This window comes from Barbatula barbatula, assembly GCF_947034865.1.
Source record: "Barbatula barbatula genome assembly, chromosome: 16".
Classification (NCBI taxonomy): domain Eukaryota; kingdom Metazoa; phylum Chordata; class Actinopteri; order Cypriniformes; family Nemacheilidae; genus Barbatula; species Barbatula barbatula.
In genome coordinates, this window is record NC_136779.1 from 11,724,265 (window position 1) to 11,744,851 (window position 20,587).

The 20,587-nt window shown below is 36.5% G+C and overlaps 2 protein-coding genes across 4 annotated transcripts; both read left to right on the top strand.

Moving 5' to 3' along the window:
* Positions 1-4,016: 4,016 nt before the first annotated feature.
* atpaf2 (ATP synthase mitochondrial F1 complex assembly factor 2) lies at positions 4,017-6,424 on the top strand. Of its 2 annotated transcripts, XM_079476225.1 has the most exons (9): positions 4,018-4,050; positions 4,323-4,451; positions 4,535-4,579; positions 4,695-4,843; positions 4,931-5,028; positions 5,439-5,519; positions 5,607-5,719; positions 5,794-5,909; positions 6,004-6,424. In XM_079476225.1, exons 2-9 carry the CDS (start codon positions 4,325-4,327, stop codon positions 6,142-6,144), a joined length of 870 nt encoding a protein of 289 aa, XP_079332351.1. In that variant the 5' UTR covers positions 4,018-4,050; positions 4,323-4,324; the 3' UTR covers positions 6,145-6,424. The 2 variants fall into 2 exon arrangements, with proteins under 2 accessions (XP_079332350.1, XP_079332351.1); XM_079476224.1 differs by having other exon boundaries at positions 4,017-4,451.
* Positions 6,425-8,312: 1,888 nt separating this feature from the next.
* tom1l2b (target of myb1 like 2 membrane trafficking protein b) lies at positions 8,313-19,827 on the top strand. 2 transcript variants are annotated; one of them, XM_079476047.1, is made up of 15 exons: positions 8,313-8,524; positions 9,111-9,195; positions 9,497-9,575; positions 9,673-9,822; positions 10,383-10,517; positions 10,703-10,870; positions 10,985-11,101; positions 11,235-11,368; positions 11,490-11,538; positions 12,982-13,147; positions 13,271-13,388; positions 14,365-14,437; positions 15,894-15,953; positions 16,378-16,414; positions 16,621-19,826. In XM_079476047.1, exons 1-15 carry the CDS (start codon positions 8,473-8,475, stop codon positions 16,773-16,775), a joined length of 1,578 nt encoding a protein of 525 aa, XP_079332173.1. In that variant the 5' UTR covers positions 8,313-8,472; the 3' UTR covers positions 16,776-19,826. The 2 variants fall into 2 exon arrangements, with proteins under 2 accessions (XP_079332173.1, XP_079332174.1); XM_079476048.1 differs by lacking the exon at positions 15,894-15,953 and having other exon boundaries at positions 8,418-8,524; positions 16,621-19,827.
* The last annotated feature ends 760 nt before the right edge of the window (positions 19,828-20,587 follow it).

Genomic DNA, 20,587 nt, shown 5'->3' on the forward strand with positions numbered 1-20,587 from the left:
GTTGTTACACAACTACTTGTTCATAGAAAGCTTTATGTTTTGTTTTCTGTAAAATTTCTTTGTAATGTAATCGCTGCATCATTTAATACTATTTAGTATTTGGAAAAACTAGTACAAACATTTGCTTGTAGGTCTATTCGACAGCTATAGCAAAATTTTTTAAAGGAATATTTTACCCAAAAAGCTAAAGTCTGTCATCATTTACTCATATTGTCATGATTCTGCCACATCTTGTCATGTTTCTCTTGGTTTAGTGGCAGGATCATGACAGAACCTCATGTTTAATGTGGAGAGAGTGATTATGGCCCTTATGGCTTGCCATACACTCTCTCCGGTCTCCTCTCTGTCCCTGTCCTCTTGTTTCCTCATTATTGCTTGTTAATGCCCTTGTGTTTTCTGTGTTGTGCTGGTTTATGGGTTTTGTAGTCCTGTTTTTTTTGTCATATTCCCCTGTTTTGTTGTGGTACCCCCTTGTGGGTTTTGCTTTTATTATTAAAGTCGTGCGATAACCCCTTACCCGCTGGCTGCGCCTGGGTCCTCTGTCCTTGTCTCACCACCCCGATCATGACACATATATCAAACCTGTTACTTTCTTCATCAGAACAGAACACAAAATATTTTGAAGTATTGCAGTTTTTGCAGTACTCATTCATTTGCATTGGTTTTGTATCCATACAATAGAAGTTACTGGGTACCACGATTGTTGGGTTACCAGTATTTTCCAATTATCAGTCGTACAGGTTTGAAATGACAAGAGATAAATGACAGAATTTAAATGTTTGGGTGAACTACATTTGAACACTTGGTGTTTTCAAGCAGTTAGCAAAACAAACCATAACCTATTAGCTCTATTGTTATAACACACCTTATCATTTGGCTCTATTGGCTTCCTTATTGCCAAACAAACCAAGCAAAAGGCAGTACACAACTTTGGTCAACATTATTTTATATCACAAACACCTTCAGTAAATCTGCTAGTTTGCACAATAATCTAATGTACTGTATATTTAGAATTACCACAATGTAGATGTAAATTTTATTATCAGTCAGAAAACAGAGAAAGAATTGCCTTTGAATGATTGTCACTAGGGCATTTATCTTTCCTAAAGATTTAAACAAGCATAACATTGATAGAATGGAGACTATTAGAAATTATTCATAAAATATATGTATTTTATAAATAAGCATTTAAATTTCCACACCCGTGAATGAATCACTATTAGAACAAAAATATTTGTTGTGAGGAAATTGCGGACTTCAACAATAAGACCGCTATTACTATCCCGGTCTACATATCAGACTGTGATTGATTTGTCAAAAGAGCCTTTTTATATTTTTATGACATTTGTACAATATATTATATTCTCTATGAATGGTTTGACACATGCAGCCAGAAGTGTTCACTCATTGTTCTGCCTTAACAAGGAAAAGAGCATATTATATTTCCTCTTACGGTAAGAGCTTTTATCATGTCCAGTAAACTCCCTTATGGTTGTCCAATGACCCACCCTAGACATTTAGCATTATTGGAAAACAGGAGCCTGAGCTTTGTTTATTTTTAATATCTAATCTTGCACGTGCATAGTTTGCACTCCACTGTAAACTAATCGTGAATGTTGCATAATTCGAATAAAACGTTAAAGTTAGTCCATAAAAACATCGGACAAATAAACATTGTTATTATATATGAAGAGTTTAGTTCCCAAATGAGTTAATAAAAATTATTTTTATTATTTTATCCTGTTTTTATTGTTTTAATTAGCTGTATATTTTGAGTTATATGGCTTAAATCAAAACAAACCAACTGCAGTTTGATTGATATTAATAGGAATGCACACAAATTATTGTTTTTAGAAGTTATTTCAGTTTGGAACCAAACTCTTCATATTTGTAGAGGTGATGCTCAATTACCCTTGAAAAGCCTTATTGACATTCATGTTTGAATAGACTAAGTCACAAGGAGATGATAATGTTGACAAGTCAACATATCCTTGCTATCAATATTCCCAAAGCAAGGGGAACTACTGCCAAAGCACAATGAAAAACGGTCAAAGAGAAACGGATATGAGTGGATAACTATTTCTCAGATTTAACAGAGGCTTTTTTGGTTTTTAGGCATTTAATATACGAAAGGGACTTTTTGGTAATTAGATGAGACCTGACCTTGGCGCCAAGCAGGACTTCTGAAATGTATCATTGTAAACTTCCTTACCTAAATGAATGATGGGGTTTCCATAGTGAAATCAATTAAAAACCACGTTGCACAACCTAGATGCACAAAAGGCCATTGTCTAACAAGATGCTCCTTTTTCTACAAATATGCAGTGTTTTTTTACGGTGAAATTCACAAACGTGACTGCAAGCTATCACAGATATGGACAGTTTCCTATCAATTATTTAAAACCTTCAGCTTCTCTTCTAAACTCGCTGAACTTTTTATGCATTTAAGAGAGGCTGTCATAAAAGGACAGAGCCTGAGGAATTGCACGCCGTCGATCAGATAAGGTCAGCAATTTAAATAAAAGAAAAATAATTTATTACTTTACTTTTAACAGTTACAACATAATAACTTCAATAAAAGTGTTTGATTTAAAAAAAAATGTTTCCAACACGATCAGTGAAATTTAATACTTCCTCTAAATGCAGAACAATAACAATCTACTGGTCAATTTGACCTGTGTATCCTTTGATGCAATAGCCATACAGCCAATGATAAATTATAAATAGCCACATTTATGTTGGGGACAAATATGCATGTCATTCAGAAACATCTATGGGCATTATGCTTTTAATCACTTAAAATAATATTTTTCATTAAAGTTTTTTTATAACATTTCCAAAGCATTAATGGATGATAAGTACAGAAGAAATCTACTCTTGCATAAATTCTTTCTTTTCCCTTTACTTCCTTTAGACTTTTCATGAGTTAATTTGACAGTTAACTAATTAACAGTGGCATTTACGTTCTAACCGAGATAATGCCTGAGATAACACGTAGAAATGTATATATGTGATATAATGTTTATTTAGGGAATAATTAAAGACAGGGGGTTCAATTATTAGAATGCACACCCCGAGATGGTAATGCCTTGGGTGTGCATTACTGTAAACCTGCAGCTAGGTATAGATATAAGTATAGTATAGTTTGTTTAATTAAAAGTATTTTGTGAAGTTGCATTTAAACAATCCATAATCAGTCATCAGTGCATATTGCCATAAAGCCTTGAACTTGTCACAAATAAAAAAGAAAATAGATCTATAAAAAAAGAAAGACATGTTTTGAGTTAATTCTCATATCTCACACTTACACGGGTGAGAAAATCACCCATCCATTGTGTGAGAGACGTGCTGGCACACACTCATGAGGAAACCCAATGACGTTTGGCCAACAGTTACACACACCTCTGTTAAACTTTCTATCCTCACTCCAACATCCTCTTTAACATTTAGCCATAGTACTAACAATGTTTTAGAATAAATGACATTGCAATAGTAAAATGTTTGGTGTCAAACGTGCATGGTGACATTTCTGGGTGCAGTATGTGATGCTGAGAATACACAGATTACTATAAAGTCAACCACAAACGGAAGTGTACTGGAGCCAATATAAATAAGGGCGTGGATGACTGGCAGCCTTGTTGGTTCAAAATCTTAGAATGCTGCATTATTGTATGAATAGTAACCATTTGTCCAGCATTTTAATAGTTAATTTAAGTCCAACACCAGGCTGAAATGTGCTGTCAGGTTATACTGCAGAAACAAACATCAGTTTGAGCAAGGCGTACTAAACTCCTACAACACCAGATAAATTGTTCATATGCACAAAATATTTTAGTCTAACATAATTATTAAAAAAAGAAAATATTTAGATTACATTTATTTTTACAAGTAAGGTCTAGAAATGTATATTGGGTGTTGCCGTACTCTGAAGTTGATGATACATTTCTTATGATAAAGTTGATGGTGTTTTTTCTAAATACGCACGCATGAAATACACGAGAGTTGAGAGGGACTTTTATTGTGAAAATAATCAGCGAAGTCGCTCTCTGTGTAGGTCACAGACAGTCATCAGCTTCACGCACGTTGCAGAATTAAGAAAGGGAACTGTACCCGTGTCGTGAGATTAATAACAATTTAAGATACATTTGTTCAATAATTGAGTTATTTTCAATATTATTTATTACATGTGCTTTTGTTGTGTCATTACTGAATACTGAAAAATTATTTCGCAAGGCAGCTAACTGCTGCTTTAGCGTGCTATTCATAGTTGAATGATTTTCACTTAAACTGTGAACTTTTAATATTAAGCTTTCAAATTCAAGGAATGTTGCGGAATATCTGTAGGCATCACAGACAGTATGCTCGGGTCATTTGCCCATTTTCATTACGTCAAGGGCAACATGTCTCACCAACACATCTCCAAAAGGCATCATATGGGAGTGCCATAACAGGTAAGATCACTGGAAAAATATTAAAATAGGCAAACATAATGGTATGTTGTTGATGTATAATTATTTGTCCTTATCTCTTACAGAAAGAAAGAAATTTTATGAGAACGTCTCAATATCACAAGGTGAAGGTATGCATCATCCAGCATGATTTCTCCATAGAGCAGCTTAGATCTAAAACTACAAAAAAAAGAAACCATTAAAAAGGCATTATGCCTGTTTACAAAAACTGTCTTTTATTTGTAGGAGGTTTGTTTGAAATAAACATTGACAAGCGGAAGTTGAAGACTCCAGGGGGTAAGCTTTTTACAGTGCCCAATGAAGCTCTTGCCACAGCTGTTGCCGCAGAGTGGGATGCTCAGAAGGACACACTGAAGTTTTACACCATGCATCTAGTAAGACATTAAATTGTATTGTAGAAAGTGGTAGTTTTGTGATTGTACAAGTACTAATATAACTATAACCTGTTTTTGTACATACAGACAACTCTTTGCAACACAGCCCTTGATAACCCAACACAAAGAACGAAAGACCAGATGATCTCAGCAGCACTAAAATTTTTGGAGACAGATACTATCTGGTACTGATGTTGATTGGTTTATGACCTGTACTTCATGCTTTTTTCTATAAAGATTGTGTTAAACCTGACCAGGAAAATACTAGTAGACCTCTGCCATTGTTGCGTCCTGTAATAACACAGATTATTTACATTTTAAGGGGTGGTTTCCCGAACAGGGATTAGATTAAACTAGGACTAGGTTTTAGGTAAATTGGGACATTTATGTAGTGCTAACAAATATGCCTTACAAAAAAACATTTTGAGACGAAACAATGGCACTAATACATTTTCAGATGTGTCAGTGCAAGCTGTTTTCAGTTTTGACAGCTACTCTTAAACTTTGTAACGGGAAACCACCCCTACAGGTTCTAATACATTTCCTAATTGCATCTTCTAAGCATCATGACATTTGATGTCTACCCGCCATTTAGTTACAGAGTCGATGAACCTCCAGGTCTTGTGGAACTTCAAAAAAATGAATGGGACCCTGTTATGAACTGGATAGAACAAAGGTTTCACTTTTTGCCAACACACCTCTTTACATAATAATGACAGTAGCCACAACATCAATGTCACGTCTGAATGGCTGTTGTGTTTAGGTACAACGTAGTCATTGGCTCATCTTCTTCTATAATGGGCCCTCAAATTCCTGAAGAGACTAAGAAGGCTTTTCATAAGCACCTTGAATCCTATAATTTTTGGTCTCTGACAGGTAAAGAAATAGCGCCTCTGATCGTTTAGCATTTTATATGAATGAACTTCTTAACAGTGTTAATGTAACTGCAGGTCTCGAGTATGTGATCACTCAACTGAAATCATATGTCCTGTCCTTCGGGCTGATTGACAAACACTTAAGCGTGGAGCAAGCCGTTCTTCTTTCCAGACTGGAGGAAGAATACCAGGTATGAAAGATGTTTTGTGTTAACTGTTTAACAATTAACGATTTGTATAATTTCTCTCATGTTTATATAGACATACCGCTTTGTTTTGTCTTAGATCCAGCACTGGGGAAATGTTGAATGGGCTCATGATTATGATATGTATGAGTTGCGGGCACGAACAGCTGCCGGTGCGTTGTTTGTACATCTGTCTTCTGAAAGCACAGCTGTAAAGAAAAAACTTTTACGGGACCGATGAGGCCATGAATCAAGGACAAATTAACTTTGTGTGACTGAGAACAAACTGGTTCTTGTTTGCTTTTTATGTTGGGAAAGCCTTTAGCATCAAGCTACATTGTCAACCAACTGTTGCGTCTATATATTAAACAACTTTATTCAAGAACATGATTTGTACAGTGTTTATGTATTAACAGTTACCATTTGCTATGTGCAAATCTTTATTTAATGTCAAAGAAACTGTTAAGCTTATGTCATTAAACATTTTCTAAATAAAGACTTTAATGAGTCATGTGCACTTCTGGTTGCGTCACCTCATTCATTTTCCATTACAAAAACCTTTTCTGCAACCATTTCTCTTGATGTCGAATACTTTTTTTGTGTACTGTACTTTGACTGTATGTACTATATACAATCTGACTCCTACGAGTTAGTATAAAGGAATAATATGCATGAAGTGAGGTCAGCAGGATACCTTCATTTGTATATAGCACAAACTTTTCTGTAAAGGTGGAATCAAACCTTCCTCGTTTCCGTCGAATCGAACTCGCAAACCAGTCACCGCTGACGCTTTAAATACCTGGGACCCGTTTCAATAAGGAGGTTCAAGCAACACTGAGTTAAAATATGAACTCTGAGTTGATTTACTCAGATAACCGCTACTCTGAGTTTTCTGTTTCAGAACAGCTGGTTTCAATCAGTTCAATCCACTCTGAGTAAGTTTACTCGAGGTTACTCGTGTTCACCGCGGCTTTAAAAAGCCATCATCAATTGAGCGAAGATAACATGATTCACCATGGCAACGCCACGTGACAAAAAGCGTTCCGTTTATTTCTCGCAGTCGAATTGGAGGCACTATATATATGTGTATATATACACATTTACATGTAAGATATACATATATATATATATATATATATATATATAAACACATATATACCTTCGATTTTTGTCATGTAAGTGCAATCCTTCTGCAATAAAAGGAACATGGCAGCAGCTGAAAATAAAATATAAAAACATCCTTCAGTCCGGTGAGTTTAAATGCTCTTGCTTGTAGGATGCCTGACTGGGAAATGTTTGATATATTTAATAAACTGGCTTTGAAAGTTATGAGGATATGAGAACCGAGCACTGTGGCTATAGAAGACAAAAAACTGGCCATGCTTGCCCCTGCTCCAGCTGTGTGTAACGGAGTGAAGAGCTGTGCAGTGTGTAAGCGGCACTCCCCGACCAACAGAGACGCTCTACGGCTCATCGTTAGAGCGCCCGTCTCCCATTCGGGCCAACGTCGGTTCGAAGACCGCGCGAGTGGGACCGGCTACATGCACCCAATCACATTGGGAAATCCTTAAGGGTATTTGAATTATAAGCTACTTCCAGAGGTGGCAGCAAGACCACATTTATTTGATCAGCTTATTCAGAAAGGCGTTCACCATTAACCTGCAATCCTATGAAACTCCTCTTTGATGGTTCTCACAGGAAGCTTAACACAAATGTATAAAAAGTGCTTGATAGCGATTCACACTTTTCTTACTGCTCTGCATACAGTTGCCTTGCTAACGTGTTCTGCATCCCCGGTGTTATAAAGAAAGCTTCCGTTAGCAAAGAAACGTGACCATAAAAATAATCTGCTCAGATGTAAGAGCGCATTCACGAGAGAGGTTTGTGATGTAAGGATGAAGCAGAATGTGAATATATTTAATGGACTGTAAAGAAAAACTGTATCGCTCAAATAAAAAATCCTCCGGATATGATAAAACATCCAAACGGGGCTTCACCATATATTCTCTACCGACGTAAATTTAACTCTCTCCAAATGAATGCATCTTCCTCATCTACGGGTACTGAATAAACGGACATTTAATGTCTGTGTTATAAACTTGTGCGCGATGAAGGAAAACGAATGAAAAAACAAACGGCGTAGGCAAGTTCAACACCGCTCGCGCTTCTAAAAGGGGCGGAGATTGTAACAAACCTCGGGTTAGTGGAATAAAACCTGCTCCCGACCAGGTTAGGTTCACAGAGTAGGTTACTATGGTTACTCACTCTAAGTATAATATACCTTGATTTCTGAAACGGGCTTGACTTACCCCGCGGTCACGGGTTTGATATACCTCGCGTTCTGAAACTGAAAACCCAGAGTATCCCGTTTTCTGGGGTTAACTTACTCTGAGTTTGCACTTACCCTGCTTTCTGAAACGGGTCCCTGGCGTGGCGTGTGAATGATTTACAGCACGCTGTTCCAATAGTATCGTTTCCCTGCATGACATCACCCAATGAGAATCCTCCACGGGCGGGATTTGACTGTTTACTGTCTCAATGACTGTTTATCGTTGGGTATGTTGACAAGATGGAGTTCTTGCTGGGAAATCCATACAGTACTCCGGTGGGGCAGTGCATTGGTATGTTTTATTCACTGAAATAATGTTTTAAAATCATGTCGTAACAAGTTAAGCTATAGAGCGATGCATGTTTAGCTGAGCGGAAGTGCAGTGGCGGTGTATAGATGTCAGCTAGCTGGCTAACAGCTAATGCTCCATCATGCTAACAATTTCTGACTCACAGTAAGCTCTCAATACGTGTTTGTTTTAAACAGTGATTTATTTTACCATTTGAATATTTATAATTATTTCTAGAGGCGAAAATACTTCACGCTGAATATGTAAGTTAAAATAAGTACACTCACTTACGAGCTGGTACAGTATTCACTTACTAGCAGCAAGTGACAACTGCGTTTATCTCACACCCAGTTTAATAGCTCAAGTAACGTTAACGATTTGTGGCTAGACTTGTTCGAGACTTGTTTTCGTAGATAAGGAGCGAGCCAACAAATTTGCATTTCAATGCATGTCATTAATGCTGGTGTTATTAAGTAGACTTAATATTTTAACCATCAATAAACTAGATGGATTGTTTTAGTGCTTCATATCATTTTACGTAATCTGTAATCTTTTGCTATAGAAAATCTTGTTTTTTGACCTTCCCTAGAAAGGGCCACCGATGGATCCCTACAAAGTGAGGATTGGACGTTGAATATGGAGATATGTGACATAATTAATGAAACAGAGGATGGGTGAGAAATAAAAGATTTAAATGGCTCACATAGATTTCATCTGAATGGAATAAAGGAGAGTGATTATGACCACGAGTAGCTTCGTGCTTGCTGACTGTCAACAATTTCAGTTTCCTATGCTCACAGTATATATTAGAATGGTAATAATGTTCTTTAAGGTGAAAAGTCATTTCCAAATGTGTATATGTGGATCCTGACAATGTATGATTCATTTTTAACTCATTATTTACACAATCATTTCAGTTTCATTGTGATTTGCTTTTAACTTCAGTTTTTTTTAAATCACCTATTGGTTGTATAGGCCTAAAGATGCTATAAGAGCTGTGAAGAAGAGGCTTAATGGAAATAAAAACTACAGGGAGGTGATGCTTACACTGACGGTGAGCTATGGCCAATCGAAACAATCCACTTTATAATTTTATACTTGGCAAATGCCTTAGATTATTTCTTCTCATATTCATTTGTATATGTGTTCAGGTTCTTGAGACATGCGTTAAGAACTGTGGGTATCGTTTCCATGCACTCGTCACTACCCGGGACTTCATCGATGGGGTTCTTGTGAAAATCATATCCCCTAAAAACAATCCACCCGCTATAGTGCAGGACAAAGTTCTAGCTCTGATACAGGTATGGCAGAATTACTAATTTGTTTAATTAAATTTCTTTGGGGAAGGAGAAATATGACATGACAGTTTTAAATGGAGAGAGTGTCACTGGGGAGAGAAAGAGAAGGTGCACCATACAATTGTTACCTGATGCTCAGTAGTCAAGGAGATCTTCTCATTCGGTGGCACTGGAGTTGTGCTCATTACAACTAAGGAGGATCTGGTGACCAGGTTTGGCTCAGGTGACCATGGGCGACCTGAATTTGCTAAGTCTGTCTGATAACTTCCAGTGTTATGCTTTGCACTGCTGTGATGGCACCTTTAGAATATTTTTGTCCAAGGAGCATTGGGCAGGTTTATGCAAGCACAAACTATTGTTTGATCTTTTATAAGTCACCTGAAAACATAGAGAATACTTTAATACACAAAGGTAATGCTTCCAATATAGAAAATCTGGGCACTCGTGTACTTTTTCCCTTGTAGGCTTATGCCGCTTATCAACTGCATTAATGTCTATTCTTTTGCATTTCAAGAATGAACACGTAAAGCATATGAAGACTTTGCACATTCTCTGTTTGTCAGGCTTGGGCAGATGCCTTCAGGAGTAGTCCGGATTTGACAGGAGTGGTCCACGTCTATGAGGAAATGAAAAGGAAGGGTATAGAGTTTCCTCGATCTGATTTGGAGACCCTGTCCCCCATCCACCTTCCACAACTGGTATGTGCTGACATCAGCAACATTATAGCTTCTCTGATCATTTTTATTCTTGCAGGGATTTACTATTTCAATAATAAAGTCATAGCTCTGAATATTCTGTCCCTTATCATTTACTTAACTTTATAGCGTCACCAACCCTCCTTATCTCTGCTCTTGTACTTATTGTGTTGCTCTGCTGACAACAGCAGCAAAGTGCTCCAGAAATAGAGCAGCCGAAATTCAGCGCCCCAGTCCAGCCCAAACCACAGCCTCACCCTGTCTCTGCCCCTCCTTTCTCTGCACCTGTGACCCACACATCTCCACAGCTGCCCAATCTCCAAATATCTGGTCCTATCAACCCGTCCCCTGAACAGGTAATGTTGAACATTCAGATTCACTTCATCAGTATTTTAAATGAGTTTAATTGAGATGGATTGATATATGTTTTGTCAGATTGCATAATAAAGCGGTATAATGTCGTGGTTTAGATTTGTAAACTGCGCAGTGAGCTCGACATCGTGCGTGGGAACACTAAGGTGATGTCGGAGATGTTGACTGAGATGGTTCCAGGTCAGGGGGATCCATCCGATCATGAGCTTCTGCAGGTTTGTCATTTAGATTGTTGTCTTGTAAACAGGGCCATTGTGATGTTTCATATTCCTGAATTTTCAAAAGAGCAATAGAAGGCCTCTAGAGGGAGTATCTGAATTACAATACGTTTGCTGCTTGTGTTTGAAGGAGTTGAACAGGACAAGCAGGGCCATGCAGCAGAGGATAGTTGAGCTCATCTCTCGTGTGTCCAACGAGGAAGTCACAGAAGAGCTCCTGCACGTAAATGATGATCTCAACAACATCTTTTTAAGATATGAGAGGTGTGACACAACAGGATGAATTTACCCTAGTGTGATGCTTCATAATAAAGCTGTTTTAGTGAGATTAAGGATTTAACAAGTTACACCAGTTCTTTTTGTTCACTTTTCGTGTTCTCTTTAGATATGAGCGGTTCCGATCTGGCCGAACATCTCAAGGCGTTAACAACGGGGTATGTTGTATTATAACTGTGTAATAGCATCACCTTGTGCTTTATATTTCACAAATCTCATGATAAAGGCACTACTCATGGATTCCTACCCTTTCATCGCTTGCTTTTTGTGTCACAGTATTCTGTGAGAATGTACGTTTGCTGTGGGATGCAAGCGAACACTTTCATCATGTGCCGTTAGCACTAGGAGATTGCATGTTGGTATTATTTATGGTGTGGTTTTTCTGTTTTGTGATTTGTTTTTCTTATTTTTTGTTATTGCTAGCTGAGGGAGGCAAGTATATGAGTCATTTATTGCAAGCTTTTTACTTTTATAATCATGTAGATGCTATAGAATGTTAAGTCAGTGTTGGCTAGAACATTCTTTGTATGTTCCATCTCGCATGCGTTACCATATACCTTCATTTGCATGTAGACTAGAAGGTCGGATTCCCAGCCCGTAATGGAATTCCCAGACTGTCACCCCAACCCCACATTTTTTTCCCACCAGTTCCTCATGAATCAGGACCAGATCATGTTTTTAACAGCATGTTTTTTGGAGTCAAACCCACATCTCTATGAGCACCAATGCTCTCACGAACGTGTAGAAGAAATTTCAGCATGTGTTGTATTTAAATTAGGAAAATGTTGACCTGTTGAATTTTTCTATGACAGCAGTTTCCGCTGACAGCATATGTCTTTCAGGCCAGTGGTTTTCAAATTGGGGGCTGATGGATCCAGAGGGGTCGCTTTTTGGTGGCGCTTTATGAAATTTGAAATTTATGATAAATTTTGAAAGAAAAATAAGACCACCAACCAAAAGAATGGATGTTCCAGCATTGTATTATTAAAATATATTTTTGTTCCAATTAAAATTCTATGTGTAAGATCGGGGGTCCACAAAGCGATACAGGGGGGCCTTACAGTGGAAAAGTTTTAGACGACAAAAGAAATAAAGGCTTTAAGAAAGCATTAAGCTGAACATTTTTTAATAATTTAGCAATTTAGGCCAGGTAAAAATAATTTCCTACAGTAAATTACCATCAGCATCCCTTTCATGAGCACTCCTAACACTCTGTCCACACCAGACTTGACGTGATGCAGCAACATTATTAAACACATTTCTTGGAACATGGAAAAAATGTTTTGTCTGTTGTGGACATATTGTGATTCTTGGTATTCCTGTTCAGTTCACCATTATCGTCAACTCTGTATATTTTAATCTACAATCACTAGACTTTCTCTCAACGTAATAAGTTGTAAATTGTTGCATATTGTGAATTTTTGCATCCCACCCATTCATCTCACACTGCCCTCAGCCTGTAGATATAAATTGACAGCAATCAGGGGCTCTCTGTATTAGTCCATCCAGTATATTCATGTAGTGCTAGACAGCCAATGAACGTTCTTTTTGAAGTGTCGGTTGTAAATTTGCAACTTGTTGGATCGTGATTATATTCCCAGGTCCTGAATGAAGCTACAGAAGATAACCTGATTGATCTGGGACCAGGGTCTCCAGCAGTTGTCAGCCCCAGGATCAGCGCTACTCCTTCGTCCAGTCTCCCTCCCTCTGTGGCTCCAATTCACTCTGCTTCTCCCGTCACACTTTCCTCCAGACTGGCTGGTTTGGGTGAGTTTTGTACTTAAGGCTGCTGTGTCCTCTTCAATAAAATAGCCAGAGAGAAGACACTATTTCATTTTCTCCTTGTGCTGATGTAAGTTGATGATGTTAAAATGAATTATGGCTTTACAGATGTCGGTTCAGAGAGTGTGAGTGGCACCTTGAGCTCCCTGGCTAGTTGTCAACCCCAAGATGATTTTGACATGTTTGCCCAGACCAGGACTGGCACCATTCCTGACCAGCGAAAGTAGTATGAAACGTATCTCTTTTTTTTCAAACCGTTTGTATCAGTTGATGTCATATGATAATGTCATATGATAGCTAAAACAGTCTTTACACTAAAAATGCAGCAGAAAAAACGTTTAAATTATTTGTTGAAGAATTGCTATAGTCGGTAGCAGTATATCACACGCTCCGGTGCTGATTGTTGATTCTCACACTCAGCCGCTAAAAAAAGCCGTGCGCAAATGCTTTCCTATATATAAATTACAAAAATACATTTAATTTGACACAACATGACAGAAGTAAGGGTCCAGTTGAAGGAAACTCCTATCTGAAAAATATATCCTCCTTTCTTTGTAATGTCAATGAAAAGTTCCAAAAATGTGCATATATTTACTAGGGAAGCACAATATGTCTTTGGCCATATTGATATCAGCCAATAAATCTTCATTTTTAATGTTATCGATATCAGCCCAATAATAAAATCATACCAATATATTAAAGCCGATAAATTATATTACATGATATCATATGAATTATATTTAAATGTTTCCTGAAATAATGTTTTCAAATAAAAGCAGTTGTCCACTTTTTGCCTTTTGTTTCAGGCTCAGAAAACTGTATACTGATAGTAAGATTCTGTATATTGGCCAATATATCACTTATATGCTTCCGATGTTAAAAAGCGATCAGTTATCTGAAAGAAATGTACATACCGGTGCATCCCTAGCATATATCCACCATAAATTACTTGTTATTATAAATTATGGTGAGTTGTGAGACTATTATAATTTTGAGCGTATTTCGCAAAGATAGGTCACGTTAGACTTTGAACATGTGTAGATGAGAAAACTACACTTGTAATGGCAGCACGTTTGTCTAAGAATCATTGATACACCTGGAGTGTCAAATTCATTTTTGGGTGAACTATTCCTTCAAGTGGGAATTTGTCTGATAAGAGTTTTAAGCTTGATTATTCACACAGTTTTTTTTTTTATTGTCAGTGTGCCATTTGAGGACACAAAGGCTTCGAGCGGAGTGGCTCCAACTTTGGATGTCAGACAGAACAACTCTGGGGTGAGTGTTTTTGTGACGCTTTGTGTGTGTTTGAATCAAACTTGTGTTTTTTTGTTTAGTGAACATCATGCTGATGTGTTACAAGCATGTGAACAATTTTATTCTGAAGGGATGAATATACATAGTAGACAATTGTTTAGTTATAGATCTGTACCCACGTGCCTGATCTGTGTTTGGTTATAATAAACAAATTATTTTATATTTAATTTATATGAATATTTAAGCGTTTATATATAATCTTATTAAATTAAATAAAAACTACTCCGCAGTTATAGATTCTATGCGCAGGTCTACCAGAAGTTAAGTTGGGGCCCCATAATATTTGTTTATATTGTTGCCCTATAACTGTCTATAGCAGGGGTCGGCAAGAAAGTATGGCATCGGGTCAAAAAATCTATTTTGCCCGCTAGATGGCGGGCTAGAACATTCAAATGAAACTTTAAGAAATTAATTGATGAAAAAGCAATGAGAATAGCCTACTTTTAAATATAGTTCTTATATAAATAGCCTATTTTTTTTTACACTCCCCATGTTCTAAACTGCATTTGTGAGTGATGTTAACATTTAAGCTAGCTAGATGGTGGAGAGGAAAGTCGACAGCGAAAATCGGGCATACAAAGAGGAATGGAAAGACAACTATGCATTCATCCTACTTAGTTTTGTGACTGCAAAGCCGATCTGTTTTACCTGCAACAAAGTTGACGCTGTTTGCAAAAATTTTAATATAAGACAGCACCACGAGACAAAGCATGGAATCTTAATGCTTCGTTATTGTTAACATGTTGCTGAGGTGGGGGCCGGTGTTACAAGCAAACGTTTCAATGCTTCATTGTTAATTTTTTCACACTCCATATTTCATGACCGCTATATAAGAACTGTGTGTAGCGATCAACAGACTCATTAGAATATCTTTCAAAACTTTTCAAATAAAAGTGCTCAAATAATTTCAAATAATATTGCTGCAAAAAGGTTCTCGTACTTTAGTGAATTTGCCTTCAAAATAAATAGGAAATTGTTACGGATCTATTTCAGAACCAGGGCAAAACAAAACAAATAAAATAATGCTGCTGGCGCGAGCCAGATATTATTGCTGGTGGGCCAATTTTGGCCCAATGTCCGCCTGTTGCCGACACCTAGTCTATAGAGTTATCACCACCCAGTCAGGAGGAAGGATGTGACATTCAATTCATGCCTTAATGACTCCAGCTGATACAATTTTTGTTAAAGGCTAGACACATTAGATGCAAGAGGTCAAATGCAGTTTTATTTTGTATTTTTTACTTTGTTTTATTTAGTGAGTCTGAATCATTTGTTTTCTAGTGTAGGTTTATTAAATGCTGCAATTGGCCATGTGTCTATGGTTTTTGTCAAGACGTGTATCCAAGGTTTTATTGGTTTTGTTTTTATTTGTTTTGTTTGATTCGTTTGGTTTCGGGCCCATGTTTTGGGTCCATAGGCAGCTGTTGACCAGTCCTCTGTCATGGATGACATTGAGGAATGGCTCAGTACTGACGTGGTGAGATTCCCTTTTTATTTCTTTTATTTCACATTTTGTTTCTACCTCAGGACTTGACATGAGCTTCCTTAAAAAGAAATATGCATTTTACTACATATTTCTTTTTGTTTGCCTTATAATTCTTGACTGATGATCTTTTACCTTTTTAAGGTCACTAACTAATTTTCTTTTATGCTATGTTTGGTGTTATCTATACAACCGTTGTCCTTTTTTAGGATATTCTTCCAGGTTTTTTTATTTAAAGCTTGTTGAACAGATACTTACTGACATGCTTTTAACTCTTTCAGTTTCTATACTAATGCCTCTCTTGAGTGTTTATCTGGGAAGTTGTTTGGGCAATATTACATTACTTAATCTAGTTTCAAATACTGCGAGTTGTCTTCCAAGCATTCATGCACTAAAACTTTGTTATTTTGCTCTTCAGAAAGGAGACGAAGGAGAGGAGGGTGTGACAAGTGAAGGTAGGAAAAATTATTCAGTTTTGTTCATAGTAAAATGTCATTCACTTTATTTTGGCATACGAATAAACAGCACAATCCATTTAAGTTGAATTGAATAAAATTCCTTTTATTTAAATTCAAGTTGGACACAAATTTTATGAAGTTGTTAGTGTTTTGTTGTTTTTTTGTTTGGTGCTGTTTTTTCACTTTCACACACTGTCTTCCAGAGTTTGACAAATTTTTAGAGGAGAGGGCCAAAGCAGCAGAGATGGTGACCACGCTGCCAACGCCCCCTAGCGACGAGCTTTCTGCTACTGCAGGTGCCGCTGCCAGCGCAAGTAAAAAGGCGGGACGGTCTGAGGACACCCTGTTTGCCGTGTAGATAAGTGTCAGTTCTTTTGGGGTGGCCCAGCATTCTGTGTGCGTGTGATGGGTCAGTCGCTTAGCAGATCCATCAGCCTGCCCTCTTTCCCTTCTGCTACCTGCATTTCCAGCACAATAAACACTATCACAGTGTTCACTGAACAGTTTCATGATAGTACGCATTTTCAAATTTGGACATTTTCATACTCTATAGAGTTCATTCAATTGAAAGTGCGGTTTGAGAGGTTGATGTCTATTTTTTTAATTAAAATGAATCTTCTTGTTCTACACCACAAATATTAAGTCTACTGCAAGATGTGACCATGTTTACCTTGTGTTCACTGTGGTCCTGCATGCAACAGCAGAAAAATCCTATTTGTGTTTTCTCCATAATCTTTAAAGGGAGCTCAAAATATTTATTTTAGTTTTACTTTCCAAATGAGTTACTTTAAAGGACAACTTTGACTTGGGTGTTATTTATTGTGGAATTTTCAGATTATACCTCTGCTGAGTTTTATGTTAGCGTTTCAATCATATGCACATTCGTACAAAGTTTTACTTACAAAGAGATTTTTCACTCAAAGCCTAAAATGACATCCTTTTACACATGGGTAGTGATTTCTAATACCAAGCTCTGGACAGGACAAAACAGGCATGGTTACAGTATTACAATTTTACAAGCTGTTCACATATAACACAACAAGCTCCATTGCTATTTTGTCAGAAAGGCGAATTTCTAATTCAAAACAAATTTCACAAACTGAACAATGTGCTGTGTTATTGTTTTAGAGGGAAGTGTCATGTCCGTATCACTACACAGTTCGCACCAGAAGGGAAATTTCTATTATTTCACTGGATATCTTTAAATGTATTCATTTTTCTTGGCAAAATCAGTGTTTTTTTTAGAACAAATTGATAGGAACAATAAGTATGTACTCATATTTTAATTTGCACTGAAAGCATTATTCGTGATCACTCTTTTCAATACTGCCTATTATAAGACGGAAAACAAATGAAGTTTGAGTAGTGATGGTGACTGCAAGGCAGTTATAATTTGATGCACAACTGCAGCAGAAATTATGTTAAGCTTAGCGTTCTTAAAAGGAAAGGAATTGGATCTGCCTTAAAGAACAGAATGTAGGGAGTTTTAACAGCTAATGGTCATTAAAGTTTGTTACTCATGTTAGCACATTTGATCTTTTGTTGGTGAATATGCTAATGAAATCTGTAGTTTGAGTCTCTCACTTGTGTGTACATACTGCTTTGACGGACCAAATGTTTAACTTGAGCAAATATTTTGACCGTAAAGTCACTTGTAGTGTCCAAAGGCTGTAGTTATGTTCGTAAAATATTTTATTTGTATAAGTGGACGCAAAATCGCAAATCAAAGGGACAGTGCACTTTTTGTTTGCATGGATACAAATTGTATATGATTTCACACTACACAAATGATGTTATATAATAACCCCAGATCTTTTAAGTAACTAAGCTGTGGCCCTTGTGCTCTTGTAATATCAGTGATGTTACTGTGGAGTTTTATTGAGGAATGAGGATCGTCTTCTTTGGCAGATTTCTGATTCAGATTTTTGGAGTTAATTTAGCTTGTAACAGTTTGGCCAAACGCAGTTGTGCAGTTTGTTAAAGGAAAACAGCATCAGGTTATACAGCACGCTGTAAAAAAAAAAAATGGAATAGACCGTAAAATACGGCTTTTTCTGTAGTTGTACGGTCTTGAACATATTTTCAAAAAATAAACTGTAATAAAACTTTCTGGGGAAAAATATTCTGGAAGCCAAGGATACAGAAATAAACCGTAAAATAAAAAATGTTCCCCTGTAAAATTATGTTTTCAATGTTTTTGTTGTAAATTTGCTGTCTTTTTCTGTAATTTGACATTAAATAACAGTGCAATTCTATAATAATTAAATTTGTGTTTTTGAAATTCTTCTTTAGAAAAATAACAGAGAAATTCTGTAAAATTATAATTTTTTGTCTATGTTTGGGAAAAGTTGTAAATGGGAAGCATTTTTACGCATTTATTTCTCTGGATATGAGGTTGCCTAATAATGCAAGCATTAAAATACTGTGGCTGCTATTTATTTCCATAAATATCCTGAGACTTGCGGGATACCTTTTGTCGTGTTTTTTTTTCAAGAGAGATGTAGATCTTAACATAAATATTCATTAATATACACTAAATTCTATTTAAAACACAGAAATACTATATTTCCCATAATGCTAACTATCCCTTTGATATGCTGTTGTTTATAACACTATTGCTGTAGTGGCTCATTGTGACATTAAGGAATATGTAACTTCTTGGAAATGGTTATTTATCACGTTATCAACAACTACGTTTTTTGAAGGTTTTTCAGCAACATGTGCAATTGCATCTATAAATAAGGCACTACAGTTTGATATTAATTAAGTTTGGCTGTAACTCCGTCTCCAAAATGTACAGTTTGAGAATGTAAAACAATTTATTTTGAAGAATCAGTATTGATTACTGTATTTTAGTATGAAGGGACTGTAAAGATCATCAAAATCATGTGCTTAGTTTCCACATTTTTCTTATTTAACTATGGTTTTCAAGCTGGAGGGGAAATCTTTATCTTACAAGGTATCTGCTAAATATTATTCCCAATATGTGGTCCGATTACGCCAATGTAATGATTTTTTTTACTGTTGATACCGTTTCTTTATGGCACCTTTCTTCTCTTTTATGCGTTTGGAGTTGTCTCTGTCTTGAACAGCTCCTAATATTCTGATATCCGTTGCACACCATTTATTCTGTATCTAATGAACTGAGAGAATCAAGCTGTCCGAAATGCTGCATTTCTGTAAAAGCTGACAATGCAGTGTGAGCGCGTGTATGTATGTGTGTGCGTGTTTGTGAGAGACTGGCGTAAGTTCTCTCTTAACCAACAATCTTTGCTGTGATCTTGGTTTGCAGATTGTGCTGGTTGTTGGTCTGTGTGCTTACCTGTTGTTATACCTCAAGTTGCGCTCTGTACTGTTTGATTCATGCATGTGTTGAACTCCAATAAAATATACCAAGAGGGTGATCTGTTACAAGCCTTTCTTTTAACTATTAGTGTATAGGATTTACTGTAGACCACTTCAGAAGACGTGAACACTAAGAACTTCCTGTTTCAGTGCACCAACATTTCAAGAAAATACATCCTAGAACATTTATTACCGAATCAAAATATGAAATATCTTTAAGATATAATATATGAATAAAAAACGGAAATTGCTGCTGCACCAGTGTTTACATCCTGCGAAGTGGTCTGTGGAGTACACTGTAAATAATTTTTTTACATACATTTACTGTAAATTTTCTTTCCAAAAACAGTTAAAATATAATTTTAAAGAAATATACTACAAATCTACAAGTTGGGTGTAAAATAAAATGTAAGTTTACTTTCATGTTATTTTTACATACATTTTTTGTGGCCTATCTGGTGCAAAATTAAAAAAAATTATATTTATTACAGTGAAGAAAGTTTTCTTTAAATACTAAATATTTTTGGTGTATTAAATATGCTTAGTCCCCTTTGGAAAGAATCAATGTAAGTCAAAAACAATTGTTACAGGTTACAAAAAGATATTCAAATGTTGTAATATTTGAATCCAATGGGAAATGGTGGACCAGTTATCAGAGCATAAAATCTCCATCAAAATACACAGAGAGCACTGAAAAGACTTTAGAACCCAAAGATTTATAAAATTACCCCATAAACCCAATTTTCACTTTCAAGGAGCAAACACCATAAAAACCTGTCTGCTAACAGAAAAAACCTTTATCGGGAGAATGATCTTAAACTCTTT

Excerpts from the sequence above, each read along its gene's own strand:
- atpaf2 (XM_079476224.1), top strand. The coding sequence starts at position 4,325 with ATGTTGCGGAATATCTGTAGGCATCACAGACAGTATGCTCGGGTCATT. Across the intron at positions 4,452-4,534 it reads ATATGGGAGTGCCATAACAG|AAAGAAAGAAATTTTATGAG; the intron begins GTAAGATCACTG and ends TATCTCTTACAG. Across the intron at positions 5,029-5,438 it reads TTGGAGACAGATACTATCTG|TTACAGAGTCGATGAACCTC; the intron begins GTACTGATGTTG and ends CCCGCCATTTAG.
- tom1l2b (XM_079476047.1), top strand. The coding sequence starts at position 8,473 with ATGGAGTTCTTGCTGGGAAATCCATACAGTACTCCGGTGGGGCAGTGC. Across the intron at positions 9,576-9,672 it reads AGGTGATGCTTACACTGACG|GTTCTTGAGACATGCGTTAA; the intron begins GTGAGCTATGGC and ends ATATGTGTTCAG. Across the intron at positions 9,823-10,382 it reads AAGTTCTAGCTCTGATACAG|GCTTGGGCAGATGCCTTCAG; the intron begins GTATGGCAGAAT and ends TCTGTTTGTCAG.